The sequence below is a fragment of the Protopterus annectens genome, chromosome 12.part0 (assembly GCF_019279795.1).
Source record: "Protopterus annectens isolate FY-2018-M chromosome 12.part0, PAN1.0, whole genome shotgun sequence".
In the NCBI taxonomy this organism is placed as follows: Eukaryota; Metazoa; Chordata; order Ceratodontiformes; family Protopteridae; genus Protopterus; species Protopterus annectens.
In genome coordinates, this window is record NC_056746.1 from 625,348,420 (window position 1) to 625,376,352 (window position 27,933).

General features: G+C 38.0%; 1 protein-coding gene across 1 annotated transcript in view; it reads right to left on the reverse strand.

The window, feature by feature from the left end:
- VPS35L (VPS35 endosomal protein sorting factor like) overlaps positions 1-27,933 on the reverse strand; it is a gene marked incomplete in the record, with an annotated part of 3,288,436 nt that overhangs the window by 922,367 nt on the left and 2,338,136 nt on the right. The window contains 1 exon segment of the mRNA XM_044089753.1: positions 12,644-12,809. Within this exon segment, the coding sequence (XP_043945688.1) occupies positions 12,644-12,809 (166 nt within the window).

Sequence of the window (27,933 nt, forward strand, 5' to 3'; positions counted from 1 at the left end):
TGCACATTTTATTTGCAGAATGCAGAATTGCCAAGCTCATATGTTAAACTTTATTCTAACTGTGAAAGTACGAGGAATGTTTTGTCTACAGTTTACTCTTATGAGGAAAAATCAGCTTTAAATGCTTTAGCTTTTTCAATTTCACAGCTCATAACTCACTGTTTAAAGTGTGTGCATGACTCTGCTGATACTTCCTCTAAAGCAATGGCCACTGGTACCATCTTAAGTAGGTTTGCCTGTCTGCAATCTCAGAACCTCCAAGAATATGTGAAAAATGCGATATTAAATGTTCCTTTGGACAGAGCGTTAACTTTTGTACCCCCTCTTACAAAAGTTATCAAGAATGTAATGAGAGAGATAAACTGATTAAGGGATTTCACAGATTTTTCAGCTCTCTTTTTCCAAACTTTACAAAAAAATTCTCTTCCCTGTCATCTAATTTTGGCAAGAAACAAAATGAACAGTCTCAGCAGAATGCTGATAAAAGACATTTAAGAAACAGAGGCAATGAGTTTCCAAAAAGAAGGCAGGAACCCCTCAAAACAAAAGACAATCTAATAAGTCAAAATAACTATTTAAAAGACCATGTTCCCCTTTCCTACCCTGACAGTCCTTTTCCCTTCCAGAACGTCTTAAACTCCACTTCTCTTTAGCAACAGACAGTTTCAGACAAATGGATTATGAAGATCATTCATCAGTATTACAGATGTCAGTGGAAGGAAATTCCTCCTATTCAGGGAGTAGTTCCTCATCCACCAGACAACACTCCTCTATTTTCCTCTGTCCTTCAACATATGTTGTCTCAGAGAGTAGTAATACAGCCAGCTCCAGCTTCTTGGTTTGGGAAAGATTTTTAGTCAAGGATATTTTTGGTGCCAAAGAAAGAAAATGCCTGGAGACCAGTTCTGGATCTTTCTTCCCTAAATCTGTTTTTATTAGTGTACAAGTTCAAAATGCTGTAAGACACAATCTGTTACCTCTTCTTCCTCACTTAAGTTATCTAGTAACACTGGATTTAAAAGATGCTTATCGTCACACTTCTCTATTCATCTAGATTTCAGGCATTTTGTAAGGTTTTGTATGTCTGGATCATATTATCAGTTCTCTCCCTTACCCTTTGCACTATCCCCTGCACCATGAGTGCACCAATGAGTGTTCACAAAGTGTCTAGCTCCATACATAGCCTATTGCGGGCTATAAGGTATATATATTTAAACAATTTGCTTATCTTTAAAGATTCATTTTCAAAATGTCAGGAGTCTTTGGGTGAGAAACCTGTTACACAAGCTGGGATTCCAACAAAACACTGAAAAGTCCTTTTTCACTCCATCACACAAGACTGTTCCCCGGGGTGCATGCTAGACACCTCAGTTCAGAGTTTTTCTTCCACAGGAAGAAAACAGATCCATGCTTAAGATCTATTTCTTGGGGTTTTCACTCAGACTTTGGTCGCTGCAAAGGAAGACTGCAGGATTTTGGGTTTAATGAAATCTATGATTCTCATGATACCACTGGCAAGACTCCACATGAGAAAGATACAATGGCATCTGAAGTATCTCTGGTTCGAGCAGCAACACCCAATATCTTCCCACCTGCTCCAAAGCAGTCACCACAAAGACTTTACAATTCGCTTAGTAAGCAGTATCGGGAGGGCTAAAAATGCAAGGTGACTGGGACACCAAGGACAAAAGCAAGCAAATAAACATAAAAGAAATGGTTGTTCTAATCAAGGCACTCAACTGTCTGAATCATCTTTTGCCCAGTAGACCTCTTCAAGATGTTAAAAACAATACCATAGTCATGTAGTACATCAACAAGCAAGGAGAAACCAGGTGTTATCCCCTCTACAGACTAACCATGTTATCTCTTGGGATATACCTTTACAGCATAATCTCACTCTACAGGCATCCTATACCAGGTCAGAGCAAAAGTGTGGCAGATAAGATGAACGGGACAAAGGGAGACCCTCCGGAAAAGAAATTGGGGATCTGCCAAGGTTGAGCCATCTATGCGGAGTTTCTCAAGATGACCACTTTGAACATCCAACTGGCAAAATTCTCCTCCAGGACTCCAAGTGCAGCAGATATTAATGAAGGTAAGAAAGCCTGCTACTAGAAAATCATATATTAGCAAACTAAAAAGATTTTGTGCTTGGTGCCATTTCAGGGCTAGTGTTCCTCTGTTTCTTCAATAATTGCGAGTAACTATCTTATGGCATTTCTTACTCCTCCACTTGTTGGTCATTTCAGGATGTCAGTCCATGGATCTCCCCTCTTTCAATGCATTCTCATGTGAAAATATTTTTGAAAGGGGTTTTGCATAAAAGACCCACACGAAAACTGGTTTCTCCTTCTTGAGATCTTAATTTTGTGTCAGAGAAGCAAACATTTACTCCATTTGAACCAGCCCATCAGGCTGACTTGAGATTATTAACATGAAAAACTGTTGCTCTCATCTCTGCAAGAAGAGTATCTGAGTTGAAAACTCTTACACTGAGTCAACCTTATCTTATTTTCCATAGAAACAGGGTTTCTTTGAGAGCTAATCCTTTTCTTATGCCTAAAGTTGTAGTTGAGTTCATTTTAAGCCAATCAATTTACCTCCATTTTCTTTCCTGAACATAAAATTAAGTGTGAAAGGCTACTCCATACCTCTTATGTCCACAGACAACTCAGACAGTATACTGAAAGAATAAAATCTTTTCAGATCTTCAGATCAGTGGATCTTTTCTTGTGAGTATAAGAAGGGACAACCTGTGTCTAAACAAAGTATTTCCAAACGGCTGTCTCAAGCTATTAACTTTTGTTATTCTCACCATAACAAAACTATTCCAGGCAGGGTCAAGACTCACTGTACCTGGGTCTTGGCTTTATCTATGGCTTTTTGGAATGGGCTGGATTCTATAAATATTCTAGAAGCAGTAACTTGGTCCTCTCTGCATACATTTACAAAGCACTACAAGTATGATACTTTCTCTAGGTCTAGATCAGGGCTTTGCTAGAACCATTCTCCAGGGGCTCCTGGACTCTTCCCCTTTCCACCTCCCAAATGTTGTAGGCTAGGGTAATCCATCTATACAGCTAAGGCTACTGCAGCTAGTGATCAATATGTTGAACATAATACAGTTGTGTAAGTAGAGTTACCATAACAGTAGATATATGAATTATCACTGCTACAACAGCCACTCCCTCCCTCCATTTCCCTTAGTTTTTTGAGTATGTTGTTTTACCAGGGTATGTAGGTGTGTATTTATGTCTATTTATTCACTTTTATAGGATCATAGGAGATTACTAAGCTATCAAGCCGGAGGACATTTTAAGCCTAGCCGTTTCAACCCAATGTAATACCGTAGCGGTACTAGTAAATACCCAAGATTGCATTTAGTCATGACTGCCCATGTCCAGAAGGGTTGTGGGCACAATCCCTGGTAAATATTTAAGGTGCCCCATCCACTCATCCAGGTTCCTCTTGAACAGTGTCATACAGGTGCTCTGTTTCACATAAATTGATAGCCTGCTTCAAAGACGTGGCAGTCGCAGGGAGATAAATCTGTCCCTCCAGCATGTCCTATTTAAGTCACAGGCCATATACAAGTCCCTGGAACAAGTAGCCCTAGACGCATTTGATTTACGGATAAGCAATAAGTTATTAGGTTTGGGTCTTGGGTTGCTCTAAGAAGTCTATACAATAAGGAGTATAGTGACAGGGATTTTAGTTGGTCCGTGTAAGGCATATGCTGGAAGGCCCTTGTTATTCTTTGTTAGAAACATCTGAGGTCTCTCTAATTGCTGTAGGTGCTTAGTACGGTACTTATCTAATGGGGCGTTATACTCAATTATGGGCCTAAGTGTCAAGTTTAGGGGGGTTAGAAGTTCTTTTGCTCTCAAGGTGATACTTTTACTAATCAAATGAACTATGTGTAAAGCTTTCCTTACAATGGTAGACATGTGGTGGTTGAAGTTAAGGTTGTGGTCAACCTGTGATCCCAGGTACCTTACCATTGCATGAATACTTACCATTTCATGAATACTTAGGGTATTGTTATTGATATGATAGTATGAAGGGATACTGTTTGTGCCAAAGTGAATGATGATGCATTGCTTTGCATTCAGTTTGAGACTGTGACTAACACAACAGTCACTGGTCTGTGTGAGACCATCCTGGAGTATACTGACATCATTTGCGAATTCAACAACTGCACCTAGTTTGCAGTCGTCTGCAAACTTGGTCAGCCGCAACCCTTCAGTTTTGACCAGAACTTCTGAGACAACCAGTAGGGGGCACAGCAATGAACCCTGTGGCACTCTGCTGGTAACAGGTCTGCTGGTTGATGTGGAGTCACCCACTTTGACAGTAATATCTCCAGTTTGTGAGCCAGTTGGTAACCCATCTTACAACGAAGGGGTTTAGATTCAGTTTGCTAAGTTAATTGGTAATGCCTGAATGTGGGATTATGTCGAAGGCCTTTGCCAAGTCGAGGTATGCTGTGTGCACAGATATGCCTTCATCAATGGCCTTGGTTAAGCTCTCAAAGAAATCAACCACATTTAACAGGCAGGATCTGCCCTTCACAAAGCCAAATTGGGTAGGATCCCGGGCTTTGTCCTCTCACGGCTCAGCCTCCCTCTCTCAGTTGACATGAAATCTCGATGGGCTTGGTGTTCAGACTTGTTTTTTAGGCAGCTCAGCTTGAGCTGCTTAATGGTTTGAGGGTGTAAAAGGTGCCCTGAAGTTTTGGAAGCCAGCTGGCTGGTAGTTATAACATTAGAAGTATATAACTCATGTAGCTAAGGCTCCTGCAGCAGTGATCATTAGAACATCTACTGTTACGGTAAGTATACTTAAACAAATGTACTTCCTAAAGGTTGACTCACCATACATACTCCTTCAGTGGTGTAAAAAATTTCCTAAACCATGTATGCAATTTGTGCAACTAGCAAAGGACTGGAACAGTGATTAGCTTGGGCAAAAAATAACCCCCCCCCCCCCTCCACTACAGATAGTCTTATAGCAGACAGATAATTAGGCATTCCTCTTCAGACTTCAAGGTATGTGAAGTTCAGGAGGACTTTGATTTTGAGGTAGAGGCTGCCCTGCTCCTTGTCAAATATCATTGTCTTCTGGGTCTTGCACTGGCCCAGTTATACCTTCTTCACTACAGGGTTGGACTCCTGAGCATTTACAAAAGTTAAAAGGAGCTAACTTTTCACAATACCATGCTAGTTAAGTTGTGAAGACAAATGGGGGACATGATCTTCTGCCTCCATAAACTACAATGATTCTTGGATACTTTCATTTATGAAGTCCTCCACGTAATAATCTGCCTATAAGATGCGTATAAGCCATGGCTCACAGTTTGGATAACAATTGTGTTTCACCATGTGAAGTGCTCATTGCTGTCCTTGCCACATCTGCAATATAAGCAGTTGCACACTTGAAACAGCACACTCCCATTATCTCAACAACCTGCCCTTGGTTAAGAACTCTGAGTGCATTTAGCTATGGGGCAAGAATGTTTGTGATATCTATCCCATTCTTCGCATTGCAATCCATAATATGTGCACCACAATAGGTGCTGAGACATGTTTAAAAAAAACTGAAAAGGCTTAATTTAATATTAATTTGGGTACTAAGGTGAAGCTTGTCCATAACTTGAAAGATGGTGTGTAGACACATCAACACAGTTCCTAAAAGCAGTGTTTGATATTATAGATCTCAAGCAAAGGTAGCTTTAGTGAGAGTACAGTCTCTGGGTAACCTGAATACATCTGGCAGGAGCTGCAAAATGTTTGTTTTACCAGCAACAGCTTGTTGGCAAACAGGTTGAAAGATATCTCAAAAGTTCTCAAGGTGAGGCATCTGTTGCATATTATTCCCCAAGGTATAGAACTGGACTAGAATCCACAGACACTATATTTCAAGAACACTGATATTTAACTGAAAGCTGCGAAACACAAATAATAACCACTTCACAGTGACTTTCACTCAATGTATAGTGACATATAAACTCAAACAAAACTGTAAAATTATGCAGCAATTTGCAAAAAAAAAATCCTGCTAATTCTTTCATTCCAATTCAAACATAACAATGGTCAAGCAAAACACTGCTAACAGAAGCAGTAACAGTGTAAAATGAATACTGCAACACAGTCAGAAGTAGTTACTGCAATAACTGGTTGTTAGATTATAAATTATAAAACTAAGATAAAGATGCAGGGAAATCAGGTAAGGAACAAGACGAGGTAATGATCCTACAGTTAATTAAGAATTATAAATATTTCTTTAGAAGGGACAGCTAGTGAGTGGCATAACATGGAAACGGAATTTAAAAAATCATGACAGAAAAGAGAGAGAAAGAGGTATGGGAAAGAAGTAATAGGAATTATTTAGAGGGATTATTAAAGGTTAAATTACTGGAGATGAAGGGAAATCTTTCAAAACAAGAACTGAAGCAACTGTATGGTAAAGCATTGCGAAAAGTAATAGGCATTCATTAATGTTGAGATGTGGCGGAGAGGTAAAAAATTGTCAATATTAACATAACTATGATGATTCAAAAGGAAGCAGAGAGGAAGAAGACCATGTTACTGTTGTAGGTTCTTGATGCAGGGAATCATTTGATACAGTTAGCTAGTATTTTATGGATACTTTTCTTTTTACATTCTGTGATAGAATAATGAGATTAACTACGAAGATACAAGATAGGACAGAGGCAAGAATCAAGGTGGGAAGATTCATGTCTGACAAGCAGTGTTTAAAGAGAAGAACCAAGAATGGGTGTCCTCTTTCTCCTTTGTTATCTGCCTTATGCTTAGAGCCACTGGTAAAGAATAAAACAGATTCACAAATTCAAGGGGATAACTGGTTTTGTACTGAAAAAAATTAGCCTTATTTGCAGCTACATTATTTTGTATTTGATAAATCAATAAAAGTATATTTCAGTGTTGCAGAACATTTTGAGACATTTTCAAGCCTTTTCAAAATATAAAATAAATGAATACTGTACAATGAGCAAGTTTTCCCTTGCCCACTAATGGGACCCCAACAGTCACAAATAATGTGACTATCCCCTGATCCATACAGGTTGTAGGTGCTACGCTAAAGAGATTCACAGTAAAAGAGGAGTGGTCTGAGGAACTAGCTTTGGCCACAGCAGAGTCACCCATCAGGGGCTAAGGTAAACTTTTAGCCTACTGGGGTAGCAAATGTTGCACGTTTAACTTTTAATTTTTGCAGCTAGAAGGAGGACCACCCATGGGACCGGCAGCTTGTTCCTCTTTTCCAAGGGAAGACAAGTAGCAAAAGCTGGCAAAAATTTAAATTAGTAAAACACCAGTTTTCCCCAATAAAAACACTGCAAAAAAGCCATTTAAAACACTTTGCCAGCCCCCACAAAGTACAACAAACACATTTCCATAGAAAAAATAGATTTAAATGGCTTTTAACAACTTTTAAACTGACAGTAAAAAATGAACTTCTATTTAAACTTACAAACATTTACCTTACTTTATTAATTCTAAGTAAATACTAAGTAAACTCTGAATGTAGAATGGAATTAAAGTGCACAGCCAACATCTTTTACAGTAACTATATGAAATCTTACTTTTTCACAATAAAATCAAACTAAGCTCACAAGTGTATTTTACTGCTGTGGCAATGACCTCGTACAGCTTTCAACAACTGATTGTTTTTTCTGTTTTTGTATTGCTGGTCTTGCATATTTCTACCCCACTCCATTTCACTCTCGCTGTGTTCAGTCTCACTCTGCTCTCCTACCCTACCCCACATTCCCACCCCATACAATTACATTTATACTCACCATAACCCCTCCCCCACCAACATCCAATCAGGATACAAACTTAACACACCATTAATATCTCTGCTATAATAACTGCCACCCTTTATGCACCCAAGTCCCCTTAACAGGTTACTCCTACAATTTTAGCCTGCAACTTAAAAAGATCCTTGGTACTGTAACCTCACATCTCTACTCATAACTCTTCCTCCCCCTCTTTCTACTCTCACTTCTTCCATTACCAACAAATATATACTATGAAATAACATTATGCTTTTTCACATATACTATAATACTAGAGTGTCATCTTTAGTTACCTCATTAACTATACTTACACAGCTCACATCCTTAAAATGCTCCCCAACACATCCCACCTGTAAAAACATCCACTCAGACCATACCTCTGACCATGCTCAAGGACAGTTTCCCCTACATAAATGCCAACCCAACTGAATATAACTATATCAACTTCAATAAAATTCAGTTATATTCTACTCCCATCAAACTTAACCTACTACCTCACAGTCACCAAATCTAGCACTAAAACTACCTCCTTCTACCATCTCATTAACCACCTCGTCAAACTTGTCCAATGTGGAGACATTCATCCCAAGCCTGGGCCTTCAAAGGCAACTACCTTTCCTCATTTTCTCCCATGTAAACAAATGCTTCTTGTCACAATAAATGTACACAGTATCAGCAAAAAAATTACTTTCACTCATGGCTCACACAGTACTCGCCTGATATAGCTGCAATCACCGAAACCTGGTTAAAACCTCATATTCAAGATACTGAAATAGTTCCTCCAGGATATAACATTCTAAGACATGACAGAACACACAAAAAAGCAGGTGGAGCAGCACTAACCTTCCGTAACACCTATGCCATCTTTCCCCTATTAAAACCTGTCCATTCCTTTGGTAATGCAGAAATTCTCTTTACAACCCTGCAATTAAATAAGTCTAAAAAAATGCAGTGCAGTAATCTATATACCCTTGGCCAAAAGTTCCAACTCTAGAAAACTTCCTTTCCTGGACCACCACAAATATTAGCAATGAAACTATTATTGGAGAACTAAATATCAACTGGCAAACTCTTATCACTGACTCCCCAGACAGTAGAATTAGCCTTCATGGCTTTACACAGCTCATCACTACCCCTACAAGAATGCATAATAACAATAACCTAGCCATGAACTTAGACTGGATCTTGGTATCAGAACCCCACAAATACTTTAATTCTAATACACTCCCAAATACCCTAAGTGATCATCTACCAGCTTATACATACAGAACCCCCCACAACAGACTAAAGTCCATAACTATAAAACTATAAAAAAAATCTTACCAAATTCAACAAACAAGCATTCAACAACATTTTAAAAGCAATCAACTGGTCATTAAAAACGTTACCTCTGGGTGATGCCCTTCACCACTTTAACAAAGTTTTCTTAGATGCCCCTTTTCATACCAAAAGAACAAAAAGCAATCAAGCATATTAAGCATACTAAAGACACAAAACAAGTAATGCAAACTAGAAACCAAGTCTGGAAAAACTGGCATAAGAATAAAAATGACACCAACCTACTTATATACAAACAGCTATGAAATAAATCCAAAAAAAATAGTTATAGCTGATAAAAAAACTTACTTCTTTCAAAAAAACTAACCAACCAAAAAAAAAAAAAAAAACCCAAAGATTTCTGGACATCTGTCTCTACACTCCTGAATCCTGGGTCCACTCAAAACCCTTCACCAACCCCTGACAAAGATCCATCTGCAATAGCTAACATCTTTAAATCCCACTTAATAGAAAGTATACTTAAACTCGTAAACTATCCCCCTGCAAATACGAACTCCACCTCTACACTAAATCCACTCCTACCTGAAACACTAAATATTAATACCAGCACTAACAATCTCCTTAACCAAGAAACCTCCACAGCTATCTCTGCAACTCCTATTTTCACTCTACATTCTGTTCCCACCTCTTGAATACATAAGCTTCTTCCTTCTCAAATTAAAACCTTGCTCCATCTCCTCAAACAACCTGCTGTCTGAATACCTAAAACTTGCAGTAGAAGCAATAGTCTACCCTGTTAACATACTGATTAATAAATCTATCACAGAATCAGAAGTTCCTCTACTTTGGAAAAAAAAATTATTGTAACACCCCTAACATAAGGGTGGAAATACCAATAAACTGACAAAATATCGACCCAACTCTATCCTCTCCCCTTTATCTAAAATACTAGAAAAGTACATTCATATGCAACTACTTAAACATCTTCTTGATAACAATCTCATCATTCCCCACCCAACATGGTTTTTGCCCAGCACACAGCACATCCACTACACTTATATCATTCACAGATACTGTTTACAAAGCTTTGGATTCTGGACAGCTAACCTCTGTAATCCTACTGGACCTGTCTAAGGCCTTTGATACAGTATCACATCAAAAATGACTACAACAATTATCTACATTAGGATGCTCTCCACTAACTCTAACATGGTTTGCCAAGTACTTAACTAATAGACAGCAATGTGTTCGATGCCAAACTAATCTTTCACAATACCTTGAAAACAAAACCAGAGTCTCCCAAGGTTCCATTCTTGGACCTTTACTTTTCAACATTTTTATTAAACTCCATACTGCCTCCATCCATTGTATACTCATCCAATACACAGATGATGCCACAATTATCTCCTCCTCCTATAACTTTCAACATCTCCTAAAAATAGCTGTAAAAATCGTCCCAAAAGATGTGAGCAGGTCCCCAAGAATTATTTGCAAAAAATCAAAGCAATAGAGGCAATCTGTTGAATAAAGGTTCCAAGAGTTTATTGTGTTAGCGCTTTCGTAAACCAGTTACTTCATCAGACACACAAAATAACAACGCAGTTACTACATTCACTAACTATATGAATACTATTAAGAGCAAACAAGTCTTTACAATTCTACATCTGATTATTCAATTCACAATATCTGAGATAAACAGAGTGCAACCCTAACAACTTGCCACATTTAGAAAAATTAAACAATACCAAGGATGGGAGCAGTTCCTTATTTCATATTCTTTAGTGTCTGGGAATGCCAAAAACTTGCATAATGAGTTCGTTGTGCTTTTCACATATATGGCACATCTTACAACATAACAACCAAAAAGATGAGCATAATATGTGCATAGTGAAGATGGCACTGAGTATTACTGAGTACATCGAATAAATCACACTGTCAGACTCTATGGAAAGATTTTGAAGCATTGCCCTCGAACAAAAACACTTTGCTATCAATAATAATAATAGTAATAATAATAATCATATGTTTAACTGGATAATCCTGATGGCTACACAGTTTCCTTTTCAAAGGTGATGCCACAGCAATGTCTAGTTAAAGGACTTCCTCAGTCACACATCAGGAATATGGAGTCTGAGACTCAAATCCAGGATTGTTGCACAGTCTAGGTTTAGCAGCACATAGTCTTAAAACTCTGTGCCCAAGTGCCAGATCACTTTTTTTAACTCGCCTAAATCCTCTGAAATTTTAATTTCTGTATGATATTCAAATGTCTGGATAATGGTAGAAATTTGAAGAAAAGATGCTTCTTTTCCCCTGGCCTATAAAGACTTCTAGCAGGAACTTGGCACTGCCCTTCGACAACTGCTGTCCAAGTGTAATGGCTGTGCACTCATCCAGGTGTATCAGACAGCTATTTACATACCCCTACTCGGGCATTTTTGGCAAGAAAGTCTGCCATCCACATATCTGTTGTTTACTGTGCACTGCCAAGATTTTCCTTGTTACTGGCAAACAAAGCAGACCAAAGCTGCCATCCTTCAGCACAGCATGAGATAACCAATGCTGACAACTCACTCCCACACTTCCCTGTAAGCTCCATTAACCACTGGGCTTAGTATGCATTCCTAGGTCATCTAGTCAAGATCTCATTTCTCTGCACCACAGAGCTGCCACTGGTAAATATGTTTCTTTAATGTCTAAGTTTTTGAAGTGATATATGTAGGATTATTTATGAATAAAAACTACCCAAATGCTACGGTTTTAACACCAAAAGAAGCAATGTAATTTGCCAATGGCCACTTAAGTAAATCTTTTCACAAAACTGTTTCAAAACCCAAAGCGCTCCATAAGTAAACATAACCGACCATAAAGTGTTACAAGCTCAGAGAAGATTGTATTTTGCAATAGACAGTGCAAAGTGAATCCCCTCCTTGCATGGGTGGTTCAAAATGACTCCCTCATTCAATTTAATTTCACTTAATACAGGTGCACTGATCATAGGGAGACTTATTTACTGAAAATTCTATTTTTTACAGATGACAGTGAAACTATTAAAAGGCTTTTTCCAGCACCTCTCTTTTCTCCTCTATCAATTATACACTATTATTTCAGTCAATATGGTACAGGCATATCCACACAAGTAAGTTATATGGACTAATTTACAAAAATCATGTAACAGAAAGGACTCATATTCAGACTCTTACACTAATGAGGGACTTATCATAGGTTTGGTAGGTTTTTATTTGCACTTTGCTTCAGAGAAGACTGTCACCTCTGCATTTCAGACAGCTCACACTGCATCTACAAAACCAGTAGGCAATGTGCAACACGCTTTGTTCACAAAATATCGAAACTAGTCTGATATTGATGAAAAAAAAATATTGACTCTGATACTTTATAAAAGACCAAGTTATTAACACACAGCAAAAATTCAAGTGCAATGTTAATTTTCCCTTCCTGATCAAAAATGTTTATTCAATAAGCTGTACAAAAAATGCCTGAGAATATGTTGTGAATAATATCAATGTTATGTAAAAATAAACATACCTTTATCAACATGATACAAGTATGTGTCTTGACTTATTGCTGTCAACAAATGAAGCACATTTGTGTAGACTTGGATTTTGGCATCACTGTTGTCTTCCCAAGTGTAGTCCTGAATCACATTCAAAAGACCTCGCACCAGGTAGAGTACTTCATGCTCTGGGTGATCCTGGAAAACAGCCATAAAAACAATGCAACAGCTGTAATTGAAAGAAAAAAGATTCTTCTATCAACAGAAATAAAAACACATTTTTCAACCACATGGCTTGCCATTAGCTGTGGCTATGTCCATAACCCATATGGGCTATGTCTAAAACCCATATGCCCATATGACTCTAATGCTTGATCTCACTTACTGAGGTATAATGCTTATCTTCTGGGTAAGGACCACTTTTCTCTCCCTAACCCCCCCCCCCCCCCCCCGTGCCATCTCTCAGGAATGCATACAAATTATCTTTCTGACTGACAATTTGTGGCAGACTTGGACACAAACTAAACAAAAGTGGTCAACCTACCAAACCATTCACATTCCCTCCAATTACTCTTCTTCTTTCGGCTTTTCCCGGTTAGGGGGGCCACAGTGAATCACCTGTCCGCTCATGACTGGCAGTGGAGTTTTACAGTGTCGAGTTGCCAGCCCGGCGCCCAACCTTCCACAGAAGGCACACACACACACACACACACACACACACACACACACACACACACACTCACACCTAGGGCCAATTTAGAGTGTCCAATCCACCTGCAGCACGTCTTTGGGATGTGGGAGGAAATTGGAGCACCCGGAGGAAACCCATGCGACCACAGGGAGGACATGCAGACTCCGCACAGAAGGCAACCCAGCCGAGGATCGAACTGGAGAACCTCTTGCTGTGAGGCGACAATGCTAACCATTGCACCATCCCTCCAATTACTCTACAAGTCACATTTGGAAGTGTGTGAAAGTTACATTAAATGTTAACTATAAAAGGTGGTCCTTCACTTTCTCATACTGACAGCACTGCACACTCATCAAGATACCAGCCACATCCTCAACTAATTAGGTACTCTGTTCTGGTGACAAACATGGCAATCTAAGCACTATTAGTGTAAACACTCCTCAGCAACCTATCAGGCTCGTGGTGGATCTCCATACTCTCCCTCAAAATGACACACATTAATACCAGAAATGTTTGTAACACTACAGTCTTGATACCCTTGTAATCTGCACTCTGGATAAAAACACTTATTAAAGACCCATTGATAACCCAAAAACAGCTACAGCATCTGTGTATTATATTTCATCATATAGCTAATGCCACGATTATTTTTAATATCAGATCAAGTACCAGTTTTTTGCATAAATGAATATGGTTTAGCTGAACCTCTTTTCTGATAGCTCATCAGCTGTTTAGTTTCTTCAATAAGGGTATTGCCATATCCCCTACTTCTAAAATCTCTTGCTATTCCTTCCATTTCCATCAAAAATGTTCTCTCATTAGTACTCAACCTACTGGCCCTCATAAACTGACTTTTAACGACTCCTCTCTCTCTCTAATATATATATATATATATATATATATATATATATATATATATATATATATATATATGTCTAGGGTGCATGCTGTCTGAATGCACATATCTGACAGCTTGCACATCTTTTCTATGTATTGTGGTGTCAAAAGAGATGTCATTACTTGAAACCATGATGTCTAAAAAATTAATATCATAGGACGATTTAACAGCAAAGATCAAAAACTCAGTAGAGGAGTGTAACTAGTCTACAAAGACTGTTAAGCTGGCAGCACCCCCTTTCCATAAGAGGAATACATCATCCACAAAATGCTTACAGAATAACAAATTATCATTCCTAAACGTCTTGGCACATTCATTAAATATAAACCTCTCTTCCCATCTTTCCAAAACAAGATTAGCATATGTGTCTGTGACTGGTGTGCTCATGGCTACACCTAGTCGCTGATGATAAAATGTGTTATTCAACATAAACACATTATTATTCAATATAATCTCAATGATAGAACATAATAGTTCTATTTTTTGCATGTGAATAGTCACAGTGCATATTCAAAAATTCTGTTACAGCTTCTACACTATATTCATTCGGACTGACTGTCAATAGGGACTTAATGTCCATTGTTACAAAAAGAATGTTATCACATTTATTAACCAGCAGCTATTCCCTTAAACTAAGAGGAACGTCCCTGGTATCCCTGATATAGGTATTGCAAAATTTCAAAAAAGAGGCTAGTTGTTTGTTTAAATACTTAGAAATTGCTGTAGTGCTCCACCTTTTCCCAGAGACAATATGCCTCATAGGTGGTGCAACCAAACTTTTATGAATTTTTGTGAGACTGTATACACTTGGGATTACTGGATTAGCTAAATAGAGAAAATTATACATTTCAGGAGTCAATGAACCTTCTATAATTAAATCATACAAATAACTCTTTAGTAATGACATAATTTACAAACATTCTATTAACTTCTAAGAAAGTATTACTATCTGTTAAAAATTTATTTATCCACCCATTATATTGACAAATATTCATTACAACTATTGTGCCACCTCTGTCAGCTGGCTTAATGATATCATCATCATTAGAGCAAAGGGTAACCAGTGCCTCATGTTCATCTCTATTCAGATTATAAAATGTATTCTTCTTCTGCTTTTTAAAATAAAATTCATATATTTCTTGCTCACACAACAATGCTTTGACAGTGGGAGTATTACATGGAACGAATACATTTGACTGTTTCAAAAAATTTTTGTTCCCGAGCCTACCTTTTTCTGCAATTTTCTCACTGTTTGCTTATTCATTCTCATCCAATTATGGCTGTTGCTGCGACCTCTTAATCTCTCTTTTACTTGAATCTGTTGTTCCAATTGGAAGCGAGTTTGAACTAAAAACATACTTTATTGGTGTCTAAATCACCTAAATTAGACAAATTGCTTATGTTTACCCTCTGAAAGCTGCTCTGCTTGCTATTAAGTCCTTTTTACACTCCACAGTTTGTTTAGAGGACCCATCAAAGCTGTCCAGATCACTAACAGCTTCGCTGCACTTTGCTTAAGCAGACATTGAGGGCAGAGCTTGTACATTAGATTGAAGGCTGTGGATTTGTTGGATAGCATTGGGACCATCAGAAGATGATGCAGTCATATGTGCCGTCACTGGTTCAACTGCTTTCGGCCAATGAAAGTTGTCTTTGCATTTAAAATCATTCAGGTCATGAAGTAATTTATGTTTCTTTAAAGTGATAAGTTTATCTTCAAAAATTGTTAGCCCCTCCAACATATTATTGTACACATTCACAACAGAACCAAAATCAGAGGCATTCAATAATTTGTCCTCTAATGCCTAGATTACTGAAGCCAGTTCGGCTTCATACTTTACAAAGAAATCATTCATGGGCTGTATAAAATTGGCACTAAGCCTTAAATTTAGTTCTTGCCATTATAGAAGTACCTCTGGGTATTTGTTTCCATATGTTGGCATTTTGGTCATTCTAAGCCGGTAGGGGCAATACCCAGTTTGAGGTAAGCATAAAAGCTTAGCCTCTGCCATTGTAATGTTTTTATACTGCTCAACCTTTAAATGCAAAGATTTTATAATATTATGCAGTTCATTTACCTCTCTATTACTGGTATCAGCTATTTCAGTTCCAAAAGAATCGGCACAGATACACTGGAGAGGATTAGTACCAACCGTTAGAAACTTCTGTAATCTGTCACACCCATCAGAACTACATGGAACAGTATGAACCATACCAGCAACAGTAAAAGTGTCTGGGCTGTATATCCATTAGTAGATCAATGGACATGCCTCAAGGAGAGAAAGAGAACAACACAATATCTCAAAATAATCTCCCCAGGTTGCTGAAGGGCTTCCAAGTGCAAAAAAAACAGAAGTCCAACGTCCGTTAAATACTTTAAATTGAGAACCAATACAGACAAAATCTCAAAGCTTTCAAGTGAAGGCTCTTCAAGTGCATAAAACACACTGCTTGTTCTCCTTTTTTATATACAAAACAGCCAACCAAATCAAAATGTCAGTTAACATATTCAATTAACCAATCAACTCATCAATTACCTTAAAAGCCCAGACATACATATAAAAACATTTATAGAAATACAGATATAAAAAAAATATATAAAAAACATTCTTATGCCATATCATGTTTATTTTTTAAGAATAGGTTTAATATTGTTGCTGCTATTAACTCCTGGTGGTTTATCAGACTAAAAATAATTAATCCACTTGTATTCCATTAGTTCTGCTCTTGTTACTAAATCTCCCCTGAATATCTTGTGATATAACTTGTAAAATTCAAAATTTTAATCTGTGTTTTGTACCTTTACTGGAAATATGCTTAGCTAAGGCATTGGCACCAATATTTCTCCGAATATCAGAGAGGTGTGCACTAAGTCTTTCTTCAAATTTCATATTAGTCTTTCCTATATAAAAACAATGGCATTGAACACAGTTGGCAAAGTACATACATTTTTCAGTATTACAAGTACCTGATGTCTTAAACACAAGTATTTCTTGACTAATAGGATGTTTAAAAAAAAAATCTGTGTTACTACCTTTACAATGAGCACAGTTAAAACAAGGAACAAGTGCCAGATTTCTTCCTATGTCTATTTTCTTCTACACTGGTCTTCATATATTTATGACATAAATTTTGTTTGAGATTCTTTACCCTTTTATATGCAAACTAAGGTTTCATGCCTACAATCTTACAAATTTCTTGATTAGAATTCAGTATACTCCAATTCTTCCTAATAATTTGTTGAACTACTTTAGTATGTATATTATATTTCATCATATAGCTAATGCCACAATTATTTTTAATATTTTTTTGTAATTGAGTGCTTGTTGTACTTGGAAGCCCTTCAGCAGCCTAGGGAGATTATTTTGAGATATTTATAATGTATTTACTGAGATTGTACCTGAAACTGGTCCACTGCAATCAGTGCACTACCTTTGTAAACACATTTAAATAAATCAATCAGTAAGTCAATTTAATCAGAAATGTATTATTGTTGGCACCTACTTTTTCAACTACCTACTGTATCAACTAATTTTTAAAATGCCTGAAAGGTCAGAAACACTTTTATGATGTTTAGGAATGCAATAAAAAGTTATAATAATATTCTACTGCTCTGATACTGATGTACTTGGTTAAGATATAATTATTTCTTTATTAACTCATGAAATTTCTGTTTGGCTCTAAAATATGATTAGTTAGCAGTGATTAAAGAGCAGAGCTTAATAACTGGTAAATGTCCTGCAATTTAACAGCTTGAGCCTATTACATTGAAATATTAAACCATTTATATTTTGAGATGTTTTGAAAAGTTTTTTCAAATCACTATTAAAACTGTGAATAAATGTGGGTTATGAATAAGAGATAGGAGCTACACAGAGCAGTTCAGTCAGTGAAGGTTTACTGATACTGAATAACCACACACAGTGAGTTGGCAAATTAACAAAAAGGGTAGCTTTTTATGATCAAAAGACTTTTGTCAGTGCAAGCCTCCCGCTAATGACAAGATGCAGTGGGAAAAACAACTTGAAGGTACCAATAACGGAGTCTGACAAAAACGTGCATCCCAAGAGAATGGATGACAACTCTACCAAGGAACAATCTAAGGACAGGAACAGGAGGTGACACTAGTCACAATATGCAGAGAGATGCAGAAGCTGAAAGCCAAAATAGATAATTACACAAGGGTCAATGACTCGCAAATTAGAGAAATCACTGAAGCCGTCAATGAACACTCAGATGTACTGCAGTCTCTTATCAGGGAAAATGAACTATCAAGGCAAAGGTATCCTCCTCTGAAGCTCGTCTTAATTTGATGAATGTTTCACTGACAGATCAAAACGATCATAGTAGGAGGAATCATATCCATTTTCATGGTATTCTGGAAAATTTGGAAAGAAGGGACTTTGTGGCCTTTATATAAAAGAAGCTTTCTGAATGGACACAAATACCTTCAAGGGGATATCTACATTGAAACAGCCTAGGCACCCTCATTCAATGGGAGAAGAGCTCCCAGACAAATTTTGGCACATTTGCTACATATATGCCGTGGGAGAAGAATCTTTCCTTTTTTTTGGAAGTCAGGGTTAAAATTGTTCTGTGGAGACTCCGGAGTGTAAATGGATCAAGACTGCCCAGAATCGACCTTTCCAGACATAGGGTTTAAACTTTTATATCTAGTGACAATGACAATGTTTCCTGACAGACCAAGGCAGTCTGACAATCCAAAGGAAGTAGCAAAAGCAATTAATGCTGTGCCAAACCTACCAGCTGGTACCACTGATAAAATGAGAAATGGGTATTGTACACAGAGACTCAAACCTGCGGTGTTTTTTCCCCACTGTTTAAAAAAATACTGTACCCTGCAAGCTAGGCTGATATTCTTCAAGAATGGCACAACACATTAACTGATACCTCAAAACTGACAGTGTACCACGGTCATCTTGGTTAGCTATTTCTGAACTTTTTGAGCAATTTGTAAGTGAGAAATTGCTGCCACCTGGAATGTGTATTTATTTATTTATTTATTTATTGCATTTGTTGACCAGTAAAGTCCACTGGGCCTAGGGGAGCTCGTTTTCAGTGGAGGTCCAGGGAGAAAAACTCCACAGTATTACATACATTTAAAATGAAATCACACAGCTCCAAAGTATTACATTCATTTAAAATTAAAACTAGTCATATGTTGTAGATACATGGATAAATGATAGAGTTTTACATACAAGTAAGCCTAGAGCTGATAATAGGTTAAAGCAGTTATTGATACACAGGTAAGCAGACAGTAACAAGGACTATTAAGTGAGAGGAAAAGAAGGCATGAGACAGGAGTATGATGGCTGGAGTAAGATAGAAGTATGGGAGTAGAAAGGATATGATGGCATACATATAAGAGAAAATATGATGCAAAAGTGGAGGGTTAGAGAGTACTGGGGGAAGATGCAGGTGAACCGGGTTAGGAGAGGGGAGAGAACTGTAGTACAATGAGTAGGAAGGAATATAGAGTAAGAAGCTGAGAGAGGTTAAATAGAGGAACGTATGTGTTAAGATTATCTTGTGGGGTACAGGTACATAGCCAGTTACAGACTAGATGTAATTTTAGAGTTTTTTTTAAAGATGCAGACTTATGGGTTGATCTGAGAGAAGAGGGAAGATTATTCCATAATTTAGCGACAGCATAGGAGTACAGCATTTGGCCAGCTGAGAGTTTGGGTTTGTCTACGGACAGCAACATTTTGGTTTCAGACCTGGGGTGGCGATTGGGCTGGTAACTGGTCAGTATGGATGAGAGGGAGGGGCAGTGTTCAGGTTGGTAGACTAGTTTATGTGCTGCAGTTAGTTGAAGGTAAGCATGGTGGTGGTGGAATTCTAGCCAGCTTAGTTTGTACAGTGAGGAGCAATGGTGGGTCAAGTAGTTAGAATTAGTGGCAAATTTTGCCATTTTATTATAACAGGAGTGAAGCTTATTTTTTAGGGAAGAGTGTAGGTTGGTAAGGATGGGGGCGCCATAAAGCAGAGTAGGAAGTAGGTAGGATGAGGCAAGGGCCTTTTCTGCAGGGAGACTAAGGAAATAATAATTTTGATATAGGGCACCTAGCTTTTGATGTTTTTTTTTTTTTTTAATATTGTTATAGATATGCAGATCAAAGGTTAGTTTGTCATCAATGATGACACCTAGTAATTTGGTGCTAGGAACAACTTCTATGATATTATTGTTACTTGATGTAATTGTAAAGAGAGATTTATCAATGGGGGTAGCTTTGGTAGTGGTGAATAATAGCAGTTTTGTTTTGTTGGGGTTAAGGGCAAGATGATTCTGGGACATCCAATGTTCAGTAGTAGTGAATGCCTCTTGGGTAAGTTGCTGTAACCTGGTGAGGGATTTAGAGGTGGAGATGATAGTTGAATCATCAGCATATTGTATGACCAAACAATGAGTAAGGGTTTGATGAAAATTGTTGATGAATATGCTAAATAGGACAGGGCCAAGGATTGAACCTTAGGGAACACCAGTGTTGGTAGTGATGAAAGGGGAGGAAGAGTGTATCCATTGGGAGGATTGTTGTCGGCTGTTGAGATAGTTTGTGAACCAGAGTATGGTGGAGGAAGATAGATTGAGATTAGAGAGTTTGTTGATCAGAAGAGTGTGAGATATGGTATCAAAAGCCTTTGATAGGTCAAGAAAGAGAGCAGATACTAAGGAGCCAGAGTCACGAGCTCTGTTTACTTTGTCTAAGAAGGCGATGAGGGCAGTGTTGGTGGTGTGTCCAGGCCTAAAGTCATGTTGAGTGGGAGACAGCAGTTGAGATTTAGCTACTTAATTTATGAGCTGTGTGTGGATGCACTTCTCTAATATTTTTGAGATCGGGGAAGGAATGTCAATAGGACGGAAGTTTGAGATATCTGTTTTATTACCTCCTTTGTGTAGAGGAATAAATTATTTTTTCCAGATATCTGGTACCTTGGATTCTTGAATGGACCTGTTAATGAGTATGCTGATAGGGTAAGCAATGGAATGGGCAGCTAGTAGGAGGTATTCTGAAGGTAAGCTATCAGGGGCATTAGTACAAGGTTTTAGTTTATGGAGTAGTTTCAGAATGGTGGATGTGGAAAGGGGTGATAATGAGAAAATAGGTGCAGAATTTGAGGTATGTGGGGCTGAAGAAGGGCCCAGTATGTTAGGATTGATGGGTGGGAAGGTAGTGGTTAGATTGGTGATAGTGTCAATGAAATATGCATTGAAGAGTGAAGCTAATTTGGACAGATATTTATCTGGATTTGGGCAAGGGGTATTGTTGATACATGGATGGAGCAAGGAATTAATTGGTCCCCAGAATTTTTTGGGGTTGTGTTTGTGCTGATCTTGAATAGATTGCATGTACTCTTTTTTGTCTTTGACTACTAAGCATTTAGCCTGGTTACGAAGCTGTTTGTATGACATTAAGTTGGAGGGGGTTTTATTTTTATGCCAGTTTTTCCAAGCTTTGTCTCTAGAGGACATGACTTGCTTTGTGTCCTTTGTAAGCCAGTATGCATGTTTAGATTTAACTCTCTTAAGCCTTAGGGGGGCAAGAGAGTTTAGGGTTGAGAGGAATGTGGAATTAAAGAATTCAACAACATCGTTGAGTGGAAGAATTTTAAGTGGGTTCCAGTTTATGCTCTGTAGGATATCATTGAGGGTGTGCTGGGAGAAGTGGGACAGATCTCTGCAATATCTGTATTGATGGGAGCTAGTTGTAGAGGTTGGCTTGCGTATAATGTATACTGGAGAGTGATCACTGACACTATCAGGGAGAATGCCTGAGGAAGAGATTTTGTCAAGGTCAGAAACTAGGATCCAGTCTAGGGTAGATCCTTTGTTTGTGTTTTTATTTGGTCTAGTGATATCTGAAATTAGTTGAGAGTATGTGTACTGGTATGTAATGGTAAATGTATTTTTCCATGCTGAAACTTGATTGTTTGAATGTCTTGAAGTTAACTTAAGAGTGCTATCAATAATATACAAAAGTTTTGAGAGAATCAGTTAGGTAAAACATGGAGAACAGAACCTGTGCATGCAAACGTTTATACAATTTCTTTCATCCAGGGCCCTACACAACATATCTGAAAAGTTGGCAAGCTTGTGTGACTTGGTATAATCCAACACAAAGGGCAAATCTGTCTTGTGGAGATAGCTTTTTTTTCCCAACTGACATTAGTCAATAAGGTGATTGTAAATTTCCAAATGATTAAGAACAAACAAGGATAATGTCTTCAAATCTTGGTCAGGGTTTTAACTGCCAAAGTTTTTTAATTATTTTACTGTCCCCCTCCCATCTGTCTAATAACTTTAGAAAGGTGGTATGAATGGCCTATCTACTCTCATTTTACAGGAAAATGGCAAGGTGAGCAACAGCTGGAAAACTTCAACAGGATTTAATATCAACCATTTTAGGCATTTGGAGAGTTTTTTTTCTTTTAGGATAATGAACACAGGAAGGGACACAAGTGAAGGGACAGTGGGATGAAAGAAAACAAGTCAACATAAGATGTATCTAAATAAATTAAATGGATTTACAACAGGAGGGTTTGGAGGGAGTTTTCTTGAATGTTACATGATTCTGGCTGATGTAGCAGGTTATCACAGTGTCTCAAGCAATAGTTTGCAATCACCATTAAGGTGAGTTACAGGTACTGTGGGGGTCTTGTAGAAGAGTCACATTTCTGCCTTTGAAGTACTTAGTAATCTGATGCTTTACGGTAAATGCAGTAGGGAAATTACTTTTTCTCCTCTGTTTGTATTATCTCTATTTTTTTTCTTTTCACTGTTGCTTGCATTAGCTCTATTTGTTGCAAAGCGTATGGGGGGTTTCTTTTTTGGGATGGGAAGGCGCATACTCAAATTAATTTCAGGAACATTGCTAAAACAAAACCAACTTATAGAATTGAACTGATGGAGTGGTGACTAATTGTGATATATGAGCGAGAGATGTCAGAGAGAGGGGGAGACATAATGGAGCACAAAAATTGAATCTAGGGATGGTTAGAGTCACTGTATTGAGTTAGAATGTAAATGGCTTGACTCATCCTGTTAAGAAAAATAGAATATTTAATTCCATTAAAAAAGAATGGGTGGATATAATGATGCTTCAGGAAACACATATGGATACACAACAGCATGAAAAAAGTGCAGGATGAGGACATGAAACTGTAGCTTACTCTAGTTGTAGGGGGTCTTTCAGGTGATGCTTTTAATGAGGAAAAACATTACAATTTAAAGTCTATAAGAAACTAGAGGATGATCACGGGAAATATGCTGACACTAAAGGAGATTTATATGGTCATATTATAACGTTTGCATCAATTTATCTTCCTCCCAATGTACAAGTGAGTTTCACAGAAATTTTGCTGGAGCTAATGTATTTTCAAGAGCGATTATGATTAATTAGGGTCTATATTAAATATTCAAATGCTTAAACATTCGAATCACTAAAGATCGAACTTTAGTGATTGAACGCTTAAATGTTCGAATATTTAAAAAAAAAAAAAAATAAATAAATAAATAAATAAAAAAAAATGTAAAGTGTTTAAGCAGGGGGCAAGCCCTCCTGCACACCCCACGTGGGGGACTGCACCCCCACGCACCCTGCTACTTAAATATACCAACTCCTAGATCGCACTTCAGTGTGCTACAGTGTGGAAATGGAAAATTTCCCATTCCCTACACTGTAGCGCAATCTTGGAGTTGGTATATTTAAATAGCGGTGGGTGTAGGGGGTGCAGGGAGGCTTGCACCCTTTAGTTTTTCTTTCTGTTGTTTGAATTTTTTTTAAATTTTTTTTTAAATATTCGAACATTTAAGCGTTTGATCACTAAAGTTCGATCTTCAGTGATTCACATGTTTAAACATTCGAATATTTAATATAGTCCCATTAATTATAGGGATTGGAATTTGATTTTTCATGACAGAGAAGCATACATACCTCTCAGAGAAAAAATCTGGACAAAGCCATAAATAATGGGGGGACAAAGGACCAAAAATAGGGACAATTTTTAAATATTGCTCTTACAAACTTAGAAAGTAGATAGAATAACAGGTTTTTGTGGGTATAAAGTCTGAAATACAAATGTCTGTCTTGATTTTCTGACTTAAATCTTCAATGATTTGCCAATGAAAACCACAATTTTATGAAAAACTGCCCAAAAATATGAGGCAAAAATCTGTGCAGCTGAGAGGTATGAGGATGAATGATACAGCCAAAGTTTCAAAACTAGTAAAGAAATGTAGAAAACAGTTGCAGGATATGGGATTAACTGATATACAACTTTCAAGAAAGCATGCTGATCCCCTTGATTATGCTTTTTACTCAGAAATCACCTCTGGCTAAGGATAGATAAAGGCTTCTTATATAAGGAGCATATGGTATACACTGAATGCACATACACTAGTCATGTTGCTATATCAGATTATTCTTATCTAGTACTTAGGCTCACGTAGTCGAAGTGCCGTAACTTCGACTGACATATGTTCGAACACATATGTCCGAAGTTACGGAACTTTGACTACCTACAAAAAAATGAAAACACAACAGACAAATAAAAAAATTGGTGTATGCAGGGGGGCAAGCCCCCTTGCACTCCTCCACACCCCCTGCTACTTAAATATACCAACTCCGAGATCGTACCACATTGAAGTGAATGGAAACCTCCGCTTATAGAGGTTTCCATTCACACGCTCGAACATTTACAAATTTGAACATATGGTCTCGACCATTTGTCATTCGAAATTGTGAATGTTCAACTACGTGACAGGAGCCCTAGTACTTACACTGAACGTGGGAGGAGGAAGAAAACAAGAGGGGGGACTGGACAGTCCTTATTTTTCAAATAAATAATGGTGCCTTCAAGGAATGGGTGCAGCAAAGAAATGAATACCATTTGTATAGATTTGATGAACATGATATGCCATCATGGGATGAGGCTAATTTAGCCCTTTATAGAGAATTTAGACAATATTTACGCAATAAAAATAGCACAGCCCAGGATTATAGAGGTAGATCTTTTAAGATTACTAGAAGTTTACAAAGACAATTTCCTAATATCACCCCGGATGATAAGCAATGTCTGCAAACCTTATTACGGGATCTACAACAACAGGAGGATGACTGGATTTTAACCCAGTAAGTATCCCTGAAAGTGCTATCTTATGTCCAGTCTCCAAAAGGAATTGGAGCCTTAGCTGGAAGATTATGAAAACAAAAGGTTGACAGAACAATCTATCAACTGACAGATGGAGGGCTAGGCCAGGAAGTAGTATTGTAAATGAAATTCTAGAGGCATTTAGAAGTTGCTATAATAACTTGTACAGGTGAGACAGTGGACTGGGGACTGTTAAGAAAGTAATACACTTTCTAAAGAAGTTTATTATTATTTATTTGTTTATTTATTCCAGTTTGGTGACCGAGAAGGTCCACTGGGCTTGACAGCCCATTTTCAGTGGAGGCCCGGGGAAGAAAGCTCCACAATACAAAGTTACATTACACAGAGAATTACAAGAAAAATATTTGCATTGCAATCGACAGGTAGTATTACAGTCAAAACAGGTATTCAGTAAAGACAGCAAAACTATTAAAAATTTTTCAAGAGAAAGACAGGCATACAGCATAATGGCTGGATGTTACTGTTTAGTTACATTTGTAATCTAAGTATATTTATTTATTTTTATTTATTTATTTATTTAAATTTGTTGACCGGGAGTGTCCAACTGGACGTGAGTCCATTTTCAGCGGAGGCCCGGGGAGAAAAGCTCCACAGTAAAATAAACAGACAGTAGTTACATTGGATTGCATAGCGATTAACAATTTAACATAGAAATTACTTACAACATATTTACAGATGAAGAACATAGTACATCAGTAGACAACTAGAATCTTTATCTGTGAAGTACATAACAGGCATTAACAAATGTAACAATGAGAAGTTCCTGCTGTATAATAAGTACTAGGCTTATGAGCATCTGAGCTTGCTATCATCAAGGTAGTTAGTGGAGGTGAAAGAAAGGTAGTAGTTGGATGGGGTGGATGATATTAGAGTGGGAGTTGCAAGGGCATAGCCAGCATGTTTTAGGTGCGCTTTTAATAAAGTTTTGAAGTTGGTGCATGATGGTACGGAGGTAATTGTGGGTGGGAGTGAGTTCCATAATTTGGCTATGGTGCAAGAGAATAGTGCTTCACCAGCAGAGTTATTGGCTTTAGTGATCTGCAAGTGATTTTTGTTGCTGGATCTTAGTGGTCTGGTGGTGCGATAGGGTTGGAGTAGATTCTGGAGGGATGGGACATTTAGTGGATGGTTTACTAGTTTGTGGGCGAGTGAGAGTTGATACCACTGAAGGAGGTGAGGGAGCTCAAGCCAGCCCAGTTCAGCAAGTGAGAGACAGTGGTGACTACGGTAGGATGCCCCTGTGGCGAATTTGGCGATTTTGTTGTAGCAGGTCTCTAGCTTGTTTAGATCACATTGCCTTAGGTTGGTATATACTGGAGAGGCATAAAGTAGGGTGGAGATAAGGTGGGAATTTGCTACTGAAATCTTTGCTGCTTTGGTGAGAAATTGTTTATTTCTATATAATGCTCCTAGTTTTTTGTGGACTTTTTTTATGGTCATGGATATGTGAATGTCAAATTTTAGTTTATTGTCTATTTCCACTCCTAGCAATTTGGTGTGTTCAGTTGGGTATATAGTGGTGGTGTCTTTTGCTGTGATGTTAAAGTGAGAGTTGTTTTGAGTATGTTTGGTGGGTTGGAAGATGAGCAGTTTAGTTTTGTTTGCGTTGAGTATTAATTGGGCATCGGATAACCATGTTTCAACAGAGGAAAAGGCTTCCTGTGTGACTTTTTGCAGTTTGGGTAGGGACTGGGCTGAGCAGATGATGGTTGAGTCATCTGCGTATTGGATGAGTGTGCCATGTTTGGTGGCAGAGGCTAGATTATTGGTGTAAACAGAGAATAGTAGGGGTCCAAGGATGGATCCTTGGGGAACCCCTATGGAGACAGGTAGTTGGGGAGATGTGTCATTCTGCCATACAATGGATTGTTGGCGGTCAGACAGGTAACTCTGAAACCAGTTGGCGACTGATTGTGAGAAGGATAGGTTATTGAGGACAGAGATAAGTTGTTTGTGTGGGACCATGTCAAATGCTTTAGATAGGTCTTGGAAAGTAGCAGAGGAGAGATAGCCATTGTTTTTATGCTGAAGGATAGTGTTAGTAAAGGAGAGTAAGGCAGTGGTGGTGCTATGGTTTGGTCGGAAACCATGCTGAGTACTGGAAAGGAGGTTGTTAGTAAGGAGGTAGTGTGAGACCTGAGAGTGTATGCATCTCTCTAGTATTTTGGAGAGTGGAGAGAGAATAGCTATGGGGCAGTAATTGGCTAGTTCTGCAGAGGGTCCGCCTTTGTGGAGGGGAATTATATGTGAGACTTTCCACAATGTGGGAACATAACTTTCTGACAGAGATTGGTCAATCAAGATGGATACTGGGTAGGCCAGAGCATCAGCTGCGATTTGTAGGTATTCACTTGGGAGGTTGTCTGCTGCTAATTTGGTAGGTTTAAGTTTAGTTAAGAGTTTTTTTATGTTAGAGGTAGGTACAGGAGAAAAAGAGAAGGCAGTGGGGAGATTACTAGTTGAAGGTGTGGGTTGGAGGGGAGGGGGGTTGTGTTGTTTAGCTAGTGATAGTATGGTTTGGGTGAAGTGTGTGTTAAATG